The sequence below is a fragment of the Sinohyriopsis cumingii genome, unplaced genomic scaffold (assembly GCF_028554795.1).
Source record: "Sinohyriopsis cumingii isolate HCF-2022 unplaced genomic scaffold, ASM2855479v2 utg002317l, whole genome shotgun sequence".
Classification (NCBI taxonomy): domain Eukaryota; kingdom Metazoa; phylum Mollusca; class Bivalvia; order Unionida; family Unionidae; genus Sinohyriopsis; species Sinohyriopsis cumingii.
Window position 1 is genome coordinate 416,807 of NW_028316184.1, and position 16,504 is coordinate 433,310.

Genomic DNA, 16,504 nt, shown 5'->3' on the forward strand with positions numbered 1-16,504 from the left:
TGTGAAAATTGCCCGTAATGTGCTGATGAACTTAAGTCTTAAATAAAGAGATAAAGAGATGATGATGATTGATGATGATGATGATGAAGGCATAGGAATACAAAAAAATTGCATACTGACATTAGTGTGTATTAAAGAAGTCTTATGACAATATTCACTCGTGTGTGTGTATATATATATATATATATATATATATATATATATATATATATAGAGAGAGAGAGAGAGAGAGAGAGAGAGAGAGAGAGAGAAGGGGGGGGAGGTAGTTACGTGTAGCATTATGTCAAAATACGATGGAGGATGACTCGCGATTTCCGCACAGTTAAGTCGTTTTCAGTTTTAGTAATACCTGTCATCCGCAGCATTTCCGGTAATTAATTTACATTTTCTTAAACTTGCCTATATTTGTCTCATTAATTAGTTGTATTTGATGCATAAAGACACAACACAAAGGTAATTGCACAATGGTTCATATAAAAACCAATTTACTGCAGTACAAGCTGTCGAGTAGGTTTTCTGAAGTTTAGATAACTATTACACCCTTTTTTCGAGCAAACCTTAAACTTTCTTCTGTAACTAACGAGTCCGCACTGAATGGTCGTGCTGTATCGAATCGATTGCTGCACGTTATCTGCTTCCTTTTGTATTAGCTGTACTGTTAATAGAACAGAAAAGCTTTTATAATCACCTTTTATTCGTCCGTTTTTCCGTCCGTCCGTTAGCGTAGGGGCTTCTAAAGTGACCCTGGGAAAAACACAAGAACAACATTCTTGACATGAGAACAATATTAATTATTGTTCTAAAATTGATTTCTGTTATAGTTTTAACAATGCCTACTATTCATTATCGTTGAGTGATCTACACCTTAGTTGCCATCACAAAACTTTAAACATTTATTAATTGCTATGGTTCACATACTCTGGCACTAAACTGGATCAAGAAAAGCTAACATATAAAGTCTCATTATTGACAATATAGTGTTCAGGCCTTTTCCAGTGTCTGACACCTTCATAGTGACATAACAGCACACAGTATTCAATCTGGTTTACATTGGATTATGCCTCTTTTTTGTTCTTGTCTAAGCTTATGATGTACTTTAACGTAGAGTTTGTCAAATTTCCTGGGGCGTTTATAGAATGTTCTTCCAAAAGATCAGCGATGACTAAATTGAACTGAATAAACACCATTTAAAAGTATGTATCATCAGATTCGTAAAAATCATTTCTATGTCATGAACTCTCCGACACTTAGTCAAATATTTAAGAGGAGTATGAATGTTTGGGACAGGCTATAATCACTCAAAGAATGATGATAAACAGTGGAAAATACACAAATAATATTACATTTATTGACACATAACACTAAAAATGCATACACTTACACAATGCAACTGACACTATCTCTCATGATGATAATTTTAAATGAAATAAGATTAATATAAACTGACTTAAGTCCTGATATTCAGTTCTCTTTTAACCCTTTACCTCATGCAAGCGTCTTTGGATGCTTCTACTCCATTCGCATGGAAGCGCCTTTTGACGCCTCTACACCATTCGCATGGAAGCGCCTTTTGACGCCTGCTGTAAACATTAGCTATTTTGAGCCAGTTTTCATAGCGCCACCTTCAGGAAAAACCCCTGTTAGATACTACATTCATTTCTGCCAACGACAATTACGTCAGATCACGTGGTCATGTTTATGCACAGGTCAATATCTGCTATCTAAAGTAACTGGGTCGTAATCTCCACTCTCCAAAATGGCAGTCGCATATTTCATTCAGTACTTACGAAGTTTTCACAATTAGAATCACAACTATGAAAGATTCAATAACTTAGGTGAAGGCTCTGATATTGATGTAGGCAACAATTAGTTTTTATAAATTATCAAATTCAGATGACTTAGTGATGTAGATGCAGACAAATTACTTGTAAATTTTGAGTATGAGAAATGGCAGCTACGACTGGTCACGTGGCCTCACTGACATGATGGTGAACGAGTTCTCTCAAGATTTTAAAGCACATAAAAAATTCTTCCGTGAAAAATAATTACACAGCTATAACAATCGGACTTTGCTCTTAAATTTTTCCACACATAACAGATGTGTACCAAAAACATAAAATGATTAAAATTGCTGTTAAACGTAACATACACTACATTGCTTAACAGTTAACAGGCAGGCCTATGCATATGGAGTCAAATAGGTAACAGGTGTTCTATTTATAGCACACTGCACTTTGTAACTATGCTCTATGATGTAAAGAGTTAATGGTAAAGTTCTATCTTTGCACTATTACAGGAACTCACCCAAGTCAATTTTCCCACTTGTATCCTGATCTAAAAAACACTCCACAGTTTGGCTCAATGAATTTACAGTTTTTCATCGACACATCACCAAAATGTGTATATTTAGATATTCTTCGGGGCCCGAAGTGGCTGAGCGGTCTAAAGTGCTCAACATTACATTTCACTGCCATCTCACCTCTGTCTGCATGGGTTCAAGTCTTGGATTAGGCCAATGTGAGTATGTGAGAAAGCTTGCCAGTAACTTCTCATGGGTCGGTGGTTCTTTCCAGGGTTTTCCCACGTTCTTCCTCCACCATTTATACTGGCCACCATGTATAAGCCTATCCTGTGCTGAAAAATGGCATTAAACCGTACAACAACAACATATTCTTTGCAAAGTAACAGCTAAATGTGACCACAATTTAACAGTATTAGCTTTAACAGAATTTGACTCTATGTCTTTATGTTCCTACTCATATTCGAATCTCCCTTCCACCATCCAGGATGCTTGGTGAGGCCCTCAATGAGACAGGCCAGAATGCTTGGTGAGTTCTGATGGGTCACACCCTATTCCTGCACTTCGAATCCACCCTTCACTGGCCAAAACACTCAGCAAGGGTAATGGAGTCCCACATATCCTCCTGCCTGCCTGCCTGCCTCCTCTTCTATCTCTGACTCACTGCTTTTTGTTCCCAAAATATATCAATAAATATTCAAGGTCATAAGAGCTGCACAGACAGAGAATGTTCCAACTGTGGAGTTTAAAATAGAGCTAAGCTACAGCCAGCAATAGAAATGTATACAGGTGCTATCGTAAAGTGGAAAAAGTGGGCACTCAGCAAAGAAAACATAAGTGACTGTACTGGAATCAACAAAACAGTATGTAAACAGCAACTTACTACAATGTAGAGCACAATGGACCAAGTTCTTTCAGAAGTGGAGGAAGAACTGCTTTCCTTTTCATGCCACCTAACAAATGCAGATTGGCAACATAAAGCTTTTGCCAACTTAAAAGAAAATCTTTCAGAAAACTGACTGCTACTTTATATGGATTTTGCAGAAGATTTTGGGTGTTTCTACCAAGATGAGGCACAAGGGGGCTCACTGGACTCGCCAACAAGTAACAATTCATCCAGTGATTGCCCATTACCACTGTTCACAACACCATGACACCATCACAGAATCTCTGATCTTCATATCAGATGACCTGCAGCATGACACACATGCTGTTCAACATTTCCAAATGATTGCCATGCGTGAGCTACAATCCAGAGGACTCCAATTCACAAAGATAATTCATTTCTCAGATGGATCTGCCTCACAGTACAAGGGGAAAACAAGTTTTGTTGATGCCTCATACGGGGAAGAGGATATTGGTGTACCAACAGAAAAACTTTTTTGTCAGTTGCCATGGAAAGGGACCTTGTGATGCAGAGATTGGTGTTGTTAAGACGGTGGTTTCAACTGCTGTCAAAGCTCAGCAGGCTCAAGTTTCAACAGCTGAAGAAAAGTTCAACATGACAGAAATTGCTGAAACCCTCAGTCACAATAGGAAAAAATTCTTGTTTGTTCCTCAACATACAATCAACAGGCACAGACCAGACAGGACTGGACAAGAGATTAAGACTGTGGCTGGTACTAGGACCATGCACTGTGCTCATGGCTTGATGCCATATGTCCTGAGCATAAGAGAAAGGAGCTGCTTCTGTCTAGCCTGCACATCTGAGGGCCTGTGTGCAAATGCAGCATCTTGTGGTGACTGGAGAGTGGCACACTTGAAAAAGAAAACAGCAAGACCACAGCAGAATGGTAATAATTAACAGTGTTTTAAGAAAATTTACAGCAAAGTTTTAATCTGCATTGTATTTTTTTTATTTAATAGAATGAGTGCATTGTTGTGTTGATCATATTCGAAGTAAATGTAAATGATATTTGTGCCTGAAGACTTTTAAGTCTTAAAGTCTTCAGTCACAAGACTTAATGATTACTCAAGTTGTAATGCACTTTGGCCTTCTAAAGATTAGGCACTGTACTAAGTCCTCATCATTATTATTAATAGTATTATTATATTTACTGGTTCTTATTTTTGTACAGCAAAAATTTCATGAATGTGGCAATTTTAGCTCCATTACACAAAGTATGCAGTGTTTTCAGAACCCACTGTAAATTCTATTTCCTTTAAAAATCTATTTTGCACATTTGGTTTGACATGCACAAATACATAATTCAAATGTTGTCATCTTCTTTTACCAGAGCCAACCGAAATCTCAACAACTGCATTTGCTAATGAAGAATATCCTGCCACAAACACATCACCAGTGCCAGCCAGTGTCACTGCAGCACCAGTCTCAGAAGCTGTAACGGATGTGCTTCAGGCTAATTCAGTCAGGTAAATATTTGCAAGAAAATAATTGGTACAAGTGGTAGCTCTAACATTCTGGAATTATGGATGCATAATTTAAAAAGATGCTTCTAACATTTTGATAATGAGCATATATTCTAACTTATTTATTGCTGGTAGTTTAACCTGTTTCCTTAAAAAATTTGTTCAATATTTCAGAGCTGGTCAGTTTGTTTTGGTCAGTGTTCCAGTCCAACAGGGTCACAAAACCATCAGGAAGGAATAGGGAGCTGTTGTAAGTATGAAGAGCCCTTTCTTTGCCATTATTTCAGCAAGTCTGTATAATGATGAAAATCTGTGTGACTGACCCGTCACCTCTGGTAAAACATCATCTGCACAATTTTAATTAAACTTTTTTCAAATTCAGTGTTGTAATAACTTGACTAATTGGTATACATTGATATAGGCAGTTTATATGATTTAGTTTAAAGTTTGGAAAGCTCTTAGGAAAATATTTTATATGCAGCAGTTGTAATTAATTTTAAAAGCTTATAATAGCTTTTGCTGCATATTACAGGTGCTTCAGGTCCAGGAAGATGATCCTGAAGTGCGGTACCTCCGCCAGAAGGATGGGAAATATTATTTCCCTGACACAGAGGATGATGCCTGGATAGTACATGCTGACATTGTTGGCCATCTTGATATTGCCCAGATGGCCAGTAGAGTCTTCCACTAAGTTTGAAAAAATAAATACATTTGAAATTACAGAGTTATGTGTTTTTCTATCACCTTCTTCATTTAGTCGGAATGTGACATGTAACACTGTGACAGTCACATGTAACACTGTGACACCATGCACCATATTGATGTGGCTAAATATGGGAAACTTCATATCATTCACATATATATTCAGAATATGATTCACACACACACACACAAGAAATTACAAGAGTAATAGTATCATCTTTTCCTCTAAATAAGGCTCCATCATAAAGGCTGAACACGAATGTCCTTTGTGTTACAGTGTGACAATTTTTTGACGATCATATGAAATGTTCAACATAGATATTGACAATTTTGCTTCTATATCTTTCTTTCTATTTGTACTATTTGAATTTATAACAAAGGTCTTAAACTGTGGTCTTGCTTTGCAAGTTCAAGGTACTTTATGTCACACTGTAACACACATGACACCCTAGTAGCCATTTTCTTCAAGTTGAAATTATGTGAAAACAAATTCACTCACTGATTTTCTATTTCTACGTGAAAGTCTATGTGCATTGGGCCTTCTAATAAACATAAATGCAACAACAGCATTATAATTTAAATTTTTGACATCAGTCCATCATGGCAGACACCAATTCTGGAGAACTACTCATATATGACAGCTTGCTTTCCATGCAGCGTAGGTATCTTGCAGGAACACAGGTTTTTCCATAAAATTGCAACATCAGAATAGCTGGAGTATAACCTATGTTCACTCGTGGCAACATGTTTTGCCCAAAACTGTTAATTTGATGGGTTTGTATTACAACCTACAATAGTAATAGTTGGTCCCAAATGCCTACAAGGGCTATGTGACTTGTACTTTAGTTGTTTGGAATATTTGAGAATGTGTTCTTGGCATTTGGGAAAGAATCTCGAACGAGGTCACCCAAAGTTGACCCTTATAATTTCTTGTTGGTCCTAAACAATTATGGTGTCGATCTTACATGCCACATGACTGCCATGGCAGGCCTCATGAAAATCTTGGACTGCACCTCCAGGATGGGTGACTATATTTAAATAGGGTTTCACCAAAGTCTTTCTATGATATCCAGTTGGTCTTAAATGAAAATGGCCACAATATGGAAATCTAGACAATCTTGTTATTATTACTTCTTCTGAAAGGATGGTTATATCAACATAGGATTCTCACCAAAAAACTTTCTGATGTCTACTTGGTCTTTGATAAAAATGGTGCTGATCTTGTGTCTATCTTAAAAATCTTGTTATCATTCAAGAATATCAGTTGGTTTCAACACTCAACATTTGCTCAAAAGATATGGTCTGAGATATTACAGGTGCAGCAGATTGTAGGGCCATTGGTCCTATTTCATCAAGCCCAGTGGATTTTTTTAACATTTAGCATCATAAGGGTACAGTATACATCATATTCACTTACATTAAATGGAAATTTCAAAAAGAATGATTGGTTGGAACTTTGTCATCAACATAATTGAGAAATGTTTTGTGATCAGTGGTCTCGGTGACATATTTGTTACCTTTGTAAAACAGTGGTTGAACATACCGGTTATTTCATGTACCTTGTACTCGAGTCTTCAGCTTGGTCTATTTTAGGTGGCATAAGAATATTTGGGGAGGGGCTAAAATGTTTTAGATACATGTACTGTCATGATGTACTTGTATTTGTAGCACTCCCAACAGCTCAAGTGTAATAGGTTTTCTTAGATTAATGTATTAGGCAGCTTGCTATGTTTTGCCACTTTGTTAAGTTTCCCCCATCCTTGATTCTATGAAACTTATCTCTAATGTGTCTTTCTTTTATCTCTTTGGTCATCCATTTAGATTTAAGTTCACATGATTGTCTAATACATGGATAAAAAGTTTGTACTTTGCATCAAAAGCAGTATTGACATTTTGAACATTTGCAAGAGCATTAAAAGGCATCAGAAACAACTAATTACAGAAGTTGTCTTCATGAAAATGGAGAAAATCCCTATTTTATTTCATGATGTTTGTTAACAGTAAATTTAGGCACATGTCTAGTGATACAGGATAGTGGTTACTTAGTTCGAACATAGGTACACAAATTTCACTTAAATTTTCTACTTTATTTGTTTATATATGGACAATTAATGTTGAACTATATTTCAGGATTCTAGTTGGGCTGCCAGTGACATGAGTGAAATTACCAGTTTGGAAACCGTCAAGCCACTTCTGAACAGGTTCTTTTTTTTTAGGAAGTCTATAATAAAATCACCACTTATTAATGTTTCATAATTATGTACACCAACAACATTTTCCATTGCTTTTCAAATATTTCAGTCCCCTCTACTTAGAATTTGGGGGTCTATAAGCACAGCTTATCAGAATAGGCTTTCTCTGTGTCTTCTATCCATATACTTTTAATAGTGTTGGTTTTAATATAACTTTTATATTTTATGGTGTCTGCAATTATCCCCCTTCCCTCCTTAGCATCCCTATCTTTTCATACAAACTTATATCCTTTAATATCGAGTAATGTATTGGTAATATTACTGTTTACAAATGTTTCACACAGACCAAGAATACATACAGATATCTTCTGATTCAACAGTAGCATGCCATACACTGAGGTTGGCGATTCTTGAGTCCTACTTTACACGTCCAGATGTACAAGTTTGCTTACTATCACTGTTTACCGCACGTGCTGGGATCAGTTTTAGTATGTACCATGAGGTCTATCATGTCATTTAATTTAATATACGTTATGTTTTGATTAGTATTTCTACCATAAACATTAACATTAGGAATATCATGTGTACATGAGGAATCAGGGGGGTTACATATTTTATAAGTATGGTCAAGTAGACATTAGTATTAGTATTTTTGCTGACCAGTTCGAAAATAATTTTACTGCATGAATTTGGCTGGGTCATGGTTGACATTAGATGCCATTTACTGTATGAATTAGGTTGGCCATGGTTGACATTAGATGGCATTTACTGTATAAATTGGGTTGGTCATGGTTGACATTAGATGCCATTTACTGCATGTATTTGGCTGGGTCATGGTTGACATTAGATGCCAATATACTGTATGAATTTGGTTGGCCATGGTTGACATTAGTTGGCATTTATTGTATGAATTAGGTTGGTCATCGTTGACATTAGATGACATTTACTGTATGAATTTGGTTGGCCATGGTTGACGTTAGATGGCATTTGAGTGTTATTGTTACAACTTAATTATGTATTAGATGTAAAAGTACATACACATTTGAAGCTATTACATGCTTCACACAGATCTGAGAGTACATACTATTTGACTGCATTAGGGATTTTGCTGTATACATGGTCTTTTAAGATCAGTTTATTGTTGCTTGTTGTATACAAACGTGAGATGGCATACTCCTCTTTGCCACTCACCTAATCTGGTGGCACTGTCTCCAAAGGACAGAGTTTCTCTTTGTGCTTGAGTGTTCCACTTGCATTCATCCACAATTGATGAACTGAGAATCCATGTTCTGTTTTGTTTATGTTGATTGTGGGGTGAGGGGTGTGCAGCTTTTGAGGGTTGTTTATGCCTGATAACTACTTGGGTTTGACATTTGTATTGGTGAAGCATCTGTGGTAACAGTAGATATATGTACTGATATAGGCCTAGGGCCATCTGTTAAATATACAGTACCAACTGACAAAGAGTCCCTTCTTGGCACCAGTGCCTTACTCAGTTGTACTTTGACAGTATTTAGTTCAGTAGTTAAATTGTTAACTTTCTCTTATAGTTCTGTGATAAGATTTGCTTGTCCACTGTTGATAATGATCAAGGATTCATAGGGCAGACTTTGATTCCCCGGTTTATGGTCTTGTCTCCTTAAATCTATGAATAGGAATGGAGCAAATGAGGCGAGTTGTGGTAATTTGTTTTGCATGTTTCTTCCCTCAAGACATGGCAGACAGTGAAGAAATACTGAAGCCAAATCAAACTGCCTATTCCCCTGAATATGAAGTCTAGTAGTGATCATGTAATTTGTCAAGTTACATGAGGATTTTTCTCCTCTTAATGAAATTAGAAAATTTGTCCATTTTGAAATGTCATCCTTTTTGCATATTGTCATTATATTTGTACTCTGGGATTTTTAAAAGGAAAAAGGTGTGAATAGCAGTGATCATATGAGGAGAAACTTTAATTGTCACACTTTGTAGATGATATTGGGTTGCTGTTGACCTCTTATATATACATTGCTGTGAGTCATGCTGAATTATGGTTCATCATCTTCCTTAAGGTGTGAATGATTTGTAGATTCCATATTTTCATAGGAATTATTACTCATCTCAGAAGGTGAGTTGATGTCCAGGGAGCTGAACCCTGAACAAGAATTAGATCAATCTGAGCTCAGTAGAAAGTTTGAAATCCACTTCATGGTTTTGTTCAGTATAGCCATTTTGAAAAAAGACCTTTGATCTTCTGGAATAATATCTTCCTGAATTTTAATCAAAGTTCACACAGTTTAGTTAAATAAAAATAATGGTGTAGAATGAGTTCAACGGTATTGCACACATACATACATATATACTGAATGACAGTATCTTGTACATACTAAATGACATCGTGTACATAATGACTATATCTTGTACATACTTAATGACAATATCTTGTATGTACTGAATGACAGTATCTTTAATAGCACAGGGATAATAATAGTAAGTAATAATCATGATTGTACATGTATTAATCTTGAAGGATATTTTGTAATTTTCATATTCTAAAATGTACAAGAAAGCTTAAGTTCAGCTGCATGTATGGTTGAAATCTTTAAACTCAATTAACGGATATGTACAAAATTTAGCAGAAACCTTACCCTCTCTCAAAGATGAAAAGAACTAATTATGCTAAAGAAAACTTTCATCTTATCTGATCTTCCTTTATATTCAACTGTAAGACAAGTTAAAATTTCCCTTTTCAGGTGAATGGATCTCTGTGTACAATGGCTAAGTATATTTTGGCAATATATGTGACATTGGAACAGGAATCTGCAATTAAAGAGCTATTTTTACACAGAAACTGGACATTTGTTGCAAAAGGTTGGTATGATTGGTTTTGACATATCTTAATTTTATTGTTTCATTTGGAGGACATCTGGTTGTTAACAAGTAATGCCTATTTGTTTTATTCTTTTGAGCTGTATCACATTCCAATACTGTAAGCCTTTAATAGTCACTCGAATACACAGCATGACGTTGAATGTCTGACTTAGCAGAGCCTCTGCTAGGCTTCACATTTGTCGCATTTTTATCAAGTAAATTTTTAAGTTTTTATTGATATAAGTCACTCAGGATACTTGATACCAGTTTTCACTATCTGCAGCAGTCAGTGGATCATGTTGGTGGATGATGAATAAGACATTATTCAAACATGACTGCAGCTAACTGCAAGCTTTCAGTAGGTCTTGAGAAACAATTAGATGTGATTAAGTAGGAAATAAGGAATGACCGAGGGATATTCTGTTGTTGAACAGGACGGCAAAAATATTCTGTGTTGTTAATTTATGTTTATTGCAAACTTTGAGTCTGAGACACACTTGGGACTGCATAGTGTCTTAGGGATTATTTACTTTGATAAAACATTTTTGTGGTCTGAACTTAACTGAGTAACAAAGGATGCCACTACAAGGATGACAGTCATCAACTGTAAAATGCCAGAGTCGCTTATACAAATTTAAAATTAAAAATGTACTTTATAAAAAAAATGTCTATTTCAAGCACAAAGAATATGGCTAATCTAGCTCTGAAAAACAAAAGATTTATATCCAGCTGCATCCGAGGGAGCTACCAGGTTACTTGTTGCCCCTATTTCTACTGCGGACTTTGAAAGGGGGTTTAGTCACCAGAATCTGACCTAAACAAACTTCTGAAATTCTATGGGTATATCTACTTTGAAAAATTTAATCAGAATTTCTGTTGTTGGGCCCAGTGTTAAGATTTTAATTTCAGGAAGGAATTTAAGAAATGATCTGGGGGAAAAATGAGGCAGATATTGATGAAGTGACAGTGACATTTTTCATAAAGACTAAGCAGTATTTTGTATTATCAGTTATAAGGGAACATTCTTATTCATTCTTGCTTTTCCTATGCTATACATTGAACTTCACATGTATATAATGGTATTGTAATATTTATTAATAGTTTTTCTTGTGCTTTGAAATGTAATAAAGTAATGTAAAAACTGTTTTATTGTCATGTTTATATAGATCAAAAATAGGGCCAATATAATATTATGCATATATTTAAGTCCATGCATCATGGCATAAAATGGCTCCTATGGCTGAAAAGTGGCTCCAAATTTTCAAATTTAGTGAATTTCATGGTGCAAAGAAAAATATTTCCAAGGGAAGCCCTGGCTCAGTCCTGGCAATTAGCGTTCTCCAAAACTTTGGAGCCAAAACAGCAAATAACTTGAACCAGAAATCAAAGCTTCATTTCTTTGTGATTTTTAAATTTTACTATACCTCGGTGTTTCCTCAGCACAACACAGCAATCACATTGGTATCTGCTTACAAATACATACATCTTTCTTGTATCCTAGAATACGGTAAATGCTAAAGCTGTGAAGATTAAATTGTTTACTTTCTTTCTAAATATAATAACACAGTACATGCAACAGATAATTATTTGAAGTTAACAGTAGCCTTAAAAAATGAAACAAAAATTTTTAAATCTAGAAAAGAGTTAATGAGATTATTAAAATCAGCCAGAGTATGAAATACATGTGTGCATGCCCCATCATGAGTGCAGCTTGGCCAAGGGTGCAGCATCTTTTTTGTGCGCCCAGTTTTTAAAACTGGTACAGATGTACATCTGAGCAAATAATCTCTGTTTTGAAACATGACCAACTGGAATTACAGATAAATATGTGAAGGCAGATAGATTGCACTAACCTGATTAATCCATAGGTTTGTTATTTATGAACATGTTTGACCATTGTGAGGTCATGTGCAGTCTTTTGATAATGAGAGGTAAGTAAATAAGGTTTAATATGCAGAAATTTAATCAACATATTGACATAATGAAATTAAATGTATTTGCAGTTGATTCCCAGGTTCACAGGAATGTGGCATTAAATGGAATAAAATGTTTATTTTTACCAGAGTAAATACATTTTCAAATTTTGGTGTCACTGCTTGTAATCAAAATTATGATAGAAGACTTGGAAGAATTCATATTTAGATGAAATAAGTATGCCTGCCAACAGGTGTATGGCTACTTGCGTACTAACCTGTCGATAATAACAAGTTTAATAAAAATGAGCCATCATGGAACCCAGTTACTGTGAACATGTTTTCTGTGAGTGCACATGGCCCCTTAAGTCCTTGGCTTGGAAAGGTAGCACTCACTTTGTTTTTAACAGACAATCCATTTGATTGAGCCTTGAATTTAATACATGTATTTGTTCAATACCAAGTGGAGGTCTGCCTCTTCAGCTACATGTTTGACTATAATCCCTTACCTTGTTTCCCCCAAGTGGCAACCCTTTTGAGACGCAAGTGTGATACTTGCTCAGTGGCAAGTAACAGAGGGTGGTTTTTTCACAATTGACATGAGTTCTGTTGCAACATTTGATAAATTTCACAAACTTTATGATTAGTGTTACTTACTGAACTCAAGCTCAATCTCTACATAAGCATCCACATGACAGTGAGGCCAAGGAAAGGGTATTGGATGGTATTTATGATAAGACCACATTGATTTACTCGACGATGGTGGAGAAATTAAAAACCTTTTCAGACAATAAGGATGACTTCTTGGACTTTGTACCAGATGACATTAGTTTGTGACATTTATTGGATACTATGAATTAAAAACAAACATGGCCATAACTTTCACCGTTTATTTGTAAGGCGTGTGGAATGAACATATTATGGGATATTGTAGATTAGATCATTCTGAACTGTTTCATGCTATATGGCCTTTAATTGAATTCATGGATTTATTCAGGTTTGTACGCATTTAATACAATTTCCCTTTAATAGGGTACCCAGGTAACCGATGATTAGGATTGACAGGTACTTGGTAGAAGTTTACTCAAATTCTGACAGCCCTTGCAGTGATGAATGGAGTTCAAGACAGGATCATTCTAAACTATCAAGCTTGAAGTTTTTTTTCAGTTAGTTAAAATTATGTTGTTTAACAAACTGCAATTTGAATTTGGTTCACATTTTGAACTGAAAGCTAAAATTATTGGCCCATTTCTTTCAACAACAAAAAAAAGCTATCAGCTTACTGCATTAATTAAAAAAGCAAATCTTTCATTGCAAAGAATTAGCCTGAAACATGCATTATTCATCAGAACAAATTGTGTTATATGGATCTTGATGGCTCCATGATTGGTGTTTATTACATTTGAGGATTACAGGATGTCAAAAACTCAATTCCAGCTTTATACTTTTCCAGATATCAGTGACTTTGATCTGAGGATCACAGAAAAAATCAAACATACTGATTCAGCTGATTTAGAGGAAAATACAGACAAAAAGAGTACAATAACCTCAGACAAACAGCTGAACACAGCTTTGTATGATTCCTTGAATGCCGACCTTACATATGTAACATGTTTGAAAAAAGCACAGAATGAGGGCTCTCACCTTAAAAGCAAGGAAGCCATCACTTTAACAAAGCATGATAATATTGAAAAAGACCTTGCACCCCAGATGCATAATGTGACATGCAGTCAGCAGTATAGGGCATCAAGGTCCTACACAGATGAATTTTCTTCAAGGCCTTCAGTCACAGAATTCAATGCAAGGATTCAAGATACAGAATCAAATTTTAATGGAAACCTACAGTTTTTAAAGACATGTAAACACATGGTACCTGGACCAGGTTCAGACAACCTATCACTCCCTGATAGGATAGTTTCAGCTACTGATAATGATGCAGAGGCCTGTAAAGAATCTGCTACAGCCATACCTCAGGAAAGTACCGACGGTAGCTACATACATGGTAATGATGGTAATAATGAAAAAGCACACCAGACGAGTGATCCCTCTTCTGTTGACCTGTTGTGTGTCAAGACTGAACCAGAAAAAAGCTGTGATGAAGATGGGGATGAATACAGTGGACGAAACAACATGGATGGAGTTCTTACTCCAAGTACAGAGAGGACCAAATCAAGAAAAGAAGACATTCACTTCCCAGAGGTAGAAAAAAGCCCAATGTATATGGATACTTTCAGAAAAGACTTTAAGCAAGTCCTTTCAAGCAGTGTTGAGTGCAGCCAATCACAAGGAGAGAAAGCAAACCAAATCTGCATAACAAGCACACAAGGAAGTCAAATGCATGTTAATCTTGATATATTCAGAAAGGAAATGGAACAAGTTCTCAAATCAAGCAGCAGGAGGAGCCAGGTCTCTGAGAATAAGGATAACTGTTGTCTTGAAGGCGACCCAGAAAGCCAGAGAAAGGCACAGTATTACTGCGAGGAGTGTGATCGGACCTTCACTAAACATACCTGGTTCCTTAATCATAAGCGTGATGGGAAATGTCGTTTTGAATGTGAGTACTGCGGAAGAGTCTTTCTCTCCAAAAGATGGGAAGACTACAAAGCGCATGTTAACCATCATAGGAGGGAGAGGGTTTTCAAATGCCACCTCTGCTCAAAAAGCTACATGAATAAACGCTCACTCAATGAGCACATGCTAGAACACTCAGGAGTTAAGAATTTCACTTGTGAAACATGCAATTTGAAATTCCATACCTCAGGCAGATTGTGGATTCATAACAGAAAAAATCATCCAGAAAGAATTGACTCACATCGCTGTCCCATATGTAATTGTACATTTGAGTCTGGAGCTTTAATGAATGAACATTTGGCCTCCCATCAGGAAGATAAACCATACCACTGCAATTTTTGTGATCAACATTTCAAAAGACTTGGTAATCTCAAGGTGCATATGTCCAAGTCACATCTCAACAGATTATTTACACCAGCACCTTCCTCAACTGTCAATTCTTCACAAGAGTTCTCTCCAGCTCTAGAGTCATCAGGACCAAGTTCTGTCGGTGTAAGTTCAGACACAAGCAGCACTGTGGATGATGCTGGTCAGATGAAGGATGAAAAAGAGGAAGATACTGAGGCTAAGAACCAGTTGGATACAGGCATGGATGACTCACTAGATGGGTCTAACAGAACCAAAAAGCAGCATAGATCTGCCATGGATGAGAGAAATGAGGATGATTCATCTGACCTATCAGCCTTCACTTCGGTTAAGGAAGAAACCATGGATAGCAGTTGTCAGAGTGAAATTGATTCTGCCAATGAATCATGGTCAGGGTCCTATGATCTGTCTCAGAGACATCCACTTAGCTTTCAAAGTAATCAAGAACAAGAACAGAGAAGCCAAGATAAGCAAGCTGGAGCCTCAAATTCTGGGCTCTACTGTGAAGAATGTGGAAGAACTTTTATCCAGCAAAGATGGCTAAAAGACCACAAACGAAATGGCAAATGTCGCTTTGAATGTTCATATTGTGGAAAAGTTTTTTTGTCCAGACGGTGGGATGATTATCAGACACATTTAAACCATCACAATCAGGAAAGAATCCATAAATGTGAGTTGTGCCCTAAAAGTTATATTTCAAAGAGATCCCTGAAAGAACATTTGTTGGAACATGTAGGAGAGAAGAACTATGTTTGTGATTTGTGTGGTCAACGTTTTCTGTCAGCTGGTCGACTATGGATGCATAGTAAACGATGGCATCCAGATGAAAATACATCCTTCGCCTGTGAGATTTGTGGGAAAAGTTTCAAAATGTCAGCTTCACTGAGGGATCATATGGTCGTTCACACAGAAGAGAGACCATACGAGTGTGAAATCTGTCTAAAAAAATTTAAAAGACGCTCTGAAATTCGTGCCCATTCCCGACTCCACAAACCGGATTACAAGTGTAACCCATGTGGGGTGTGTGGAAAGATGTTTAGTACAAAGTTTCAAATGCGTGAGCATGAGAAACGGCACAGGAAGGAGTATAGCGTGTACTGTGAAGTTTGTGGGAAGGGCTTTTATGGTAAGAACTTTCTGGCTGATCACATGAGAACACACAGTGGGGAAAAACCTTATGAATGTCCCATTTGTCACTATCGGTGTGCATTCTCTGGTAACCTAACCAAGCACATGCGATG

At 36.5% G+C, this 16,504-nt stretch overlaps 2 protein-coding genes across 2 annotated transcripts; both read left to right on the top strand.

Annotated features, from left to right (window-relative positions):
- Nucleotides 1–364: 364 nt before the first annotated feature.
- Nucleotides 365–16,389, top strand: LOC149770804 (uncharacterized; the record flags this gene model as incomplete). The annotated part of the gene is made up of 4 exons (XM_089949104.1): nt 365–453; nt 7,502–7,572; nt 10,296–10,413; nt 13,780–16,389. Coding segments are annotated over exons 3-4 (2,707 nt in total), but the record flags the coding sequence as incomplete, so codon positions are not given.
- LOC149770805 (uncharacterized) lies at nt 3,446–5,389 on the top strand. The gene is made up of 4 exons (XM_089949096.1): nt 3,446–4,092; nt 4,537–4,672; nt 4,844–4,919; nt 5,202–5,389. The coding sequence occupies exons 1-3, from the start codon at nt 3,591–3,593 to the stop codon at nt 4,908–4,910; spliced, it is 705 nt and encodes a 234-aa protein (XP_089805222.1). The 5' UTR covers nt 3,446–3,590; the 3' UTR covers nt 4,911–4,919; nt 5,202–5,389.
- Nucleotides 16,390–16,504: the final 115 nt, after the last annotated feature.

What these genes read in the sequence shown, in the direction of transcription:
- LOC149770805 (XM_089949096.1), top strand. Translation starts at nt 3,591, where the DNA reads ATGGATCTGCCTCACAGTACAAGGGGAAAACAAGTTTTGTTGATGCCT. An exon ending in AGCAAGACCACAGCAGAATG is followed by an intron (nt 4,093 to 4,536) that starts GTAATAATTAAC and finishes TTCTTTTACCAG; the next exon opens with AGCCAACCGAAATCTCAACA. An exon ending in CTTCAGGCTAATTCAGTCAG is followed by an intron (nt 4,673 to 4,843) that starts GTAAATATTTGC and finishes TCAATATTTCAG; the next exon opens with AGCTGGTCAGTTTGTTTTGG.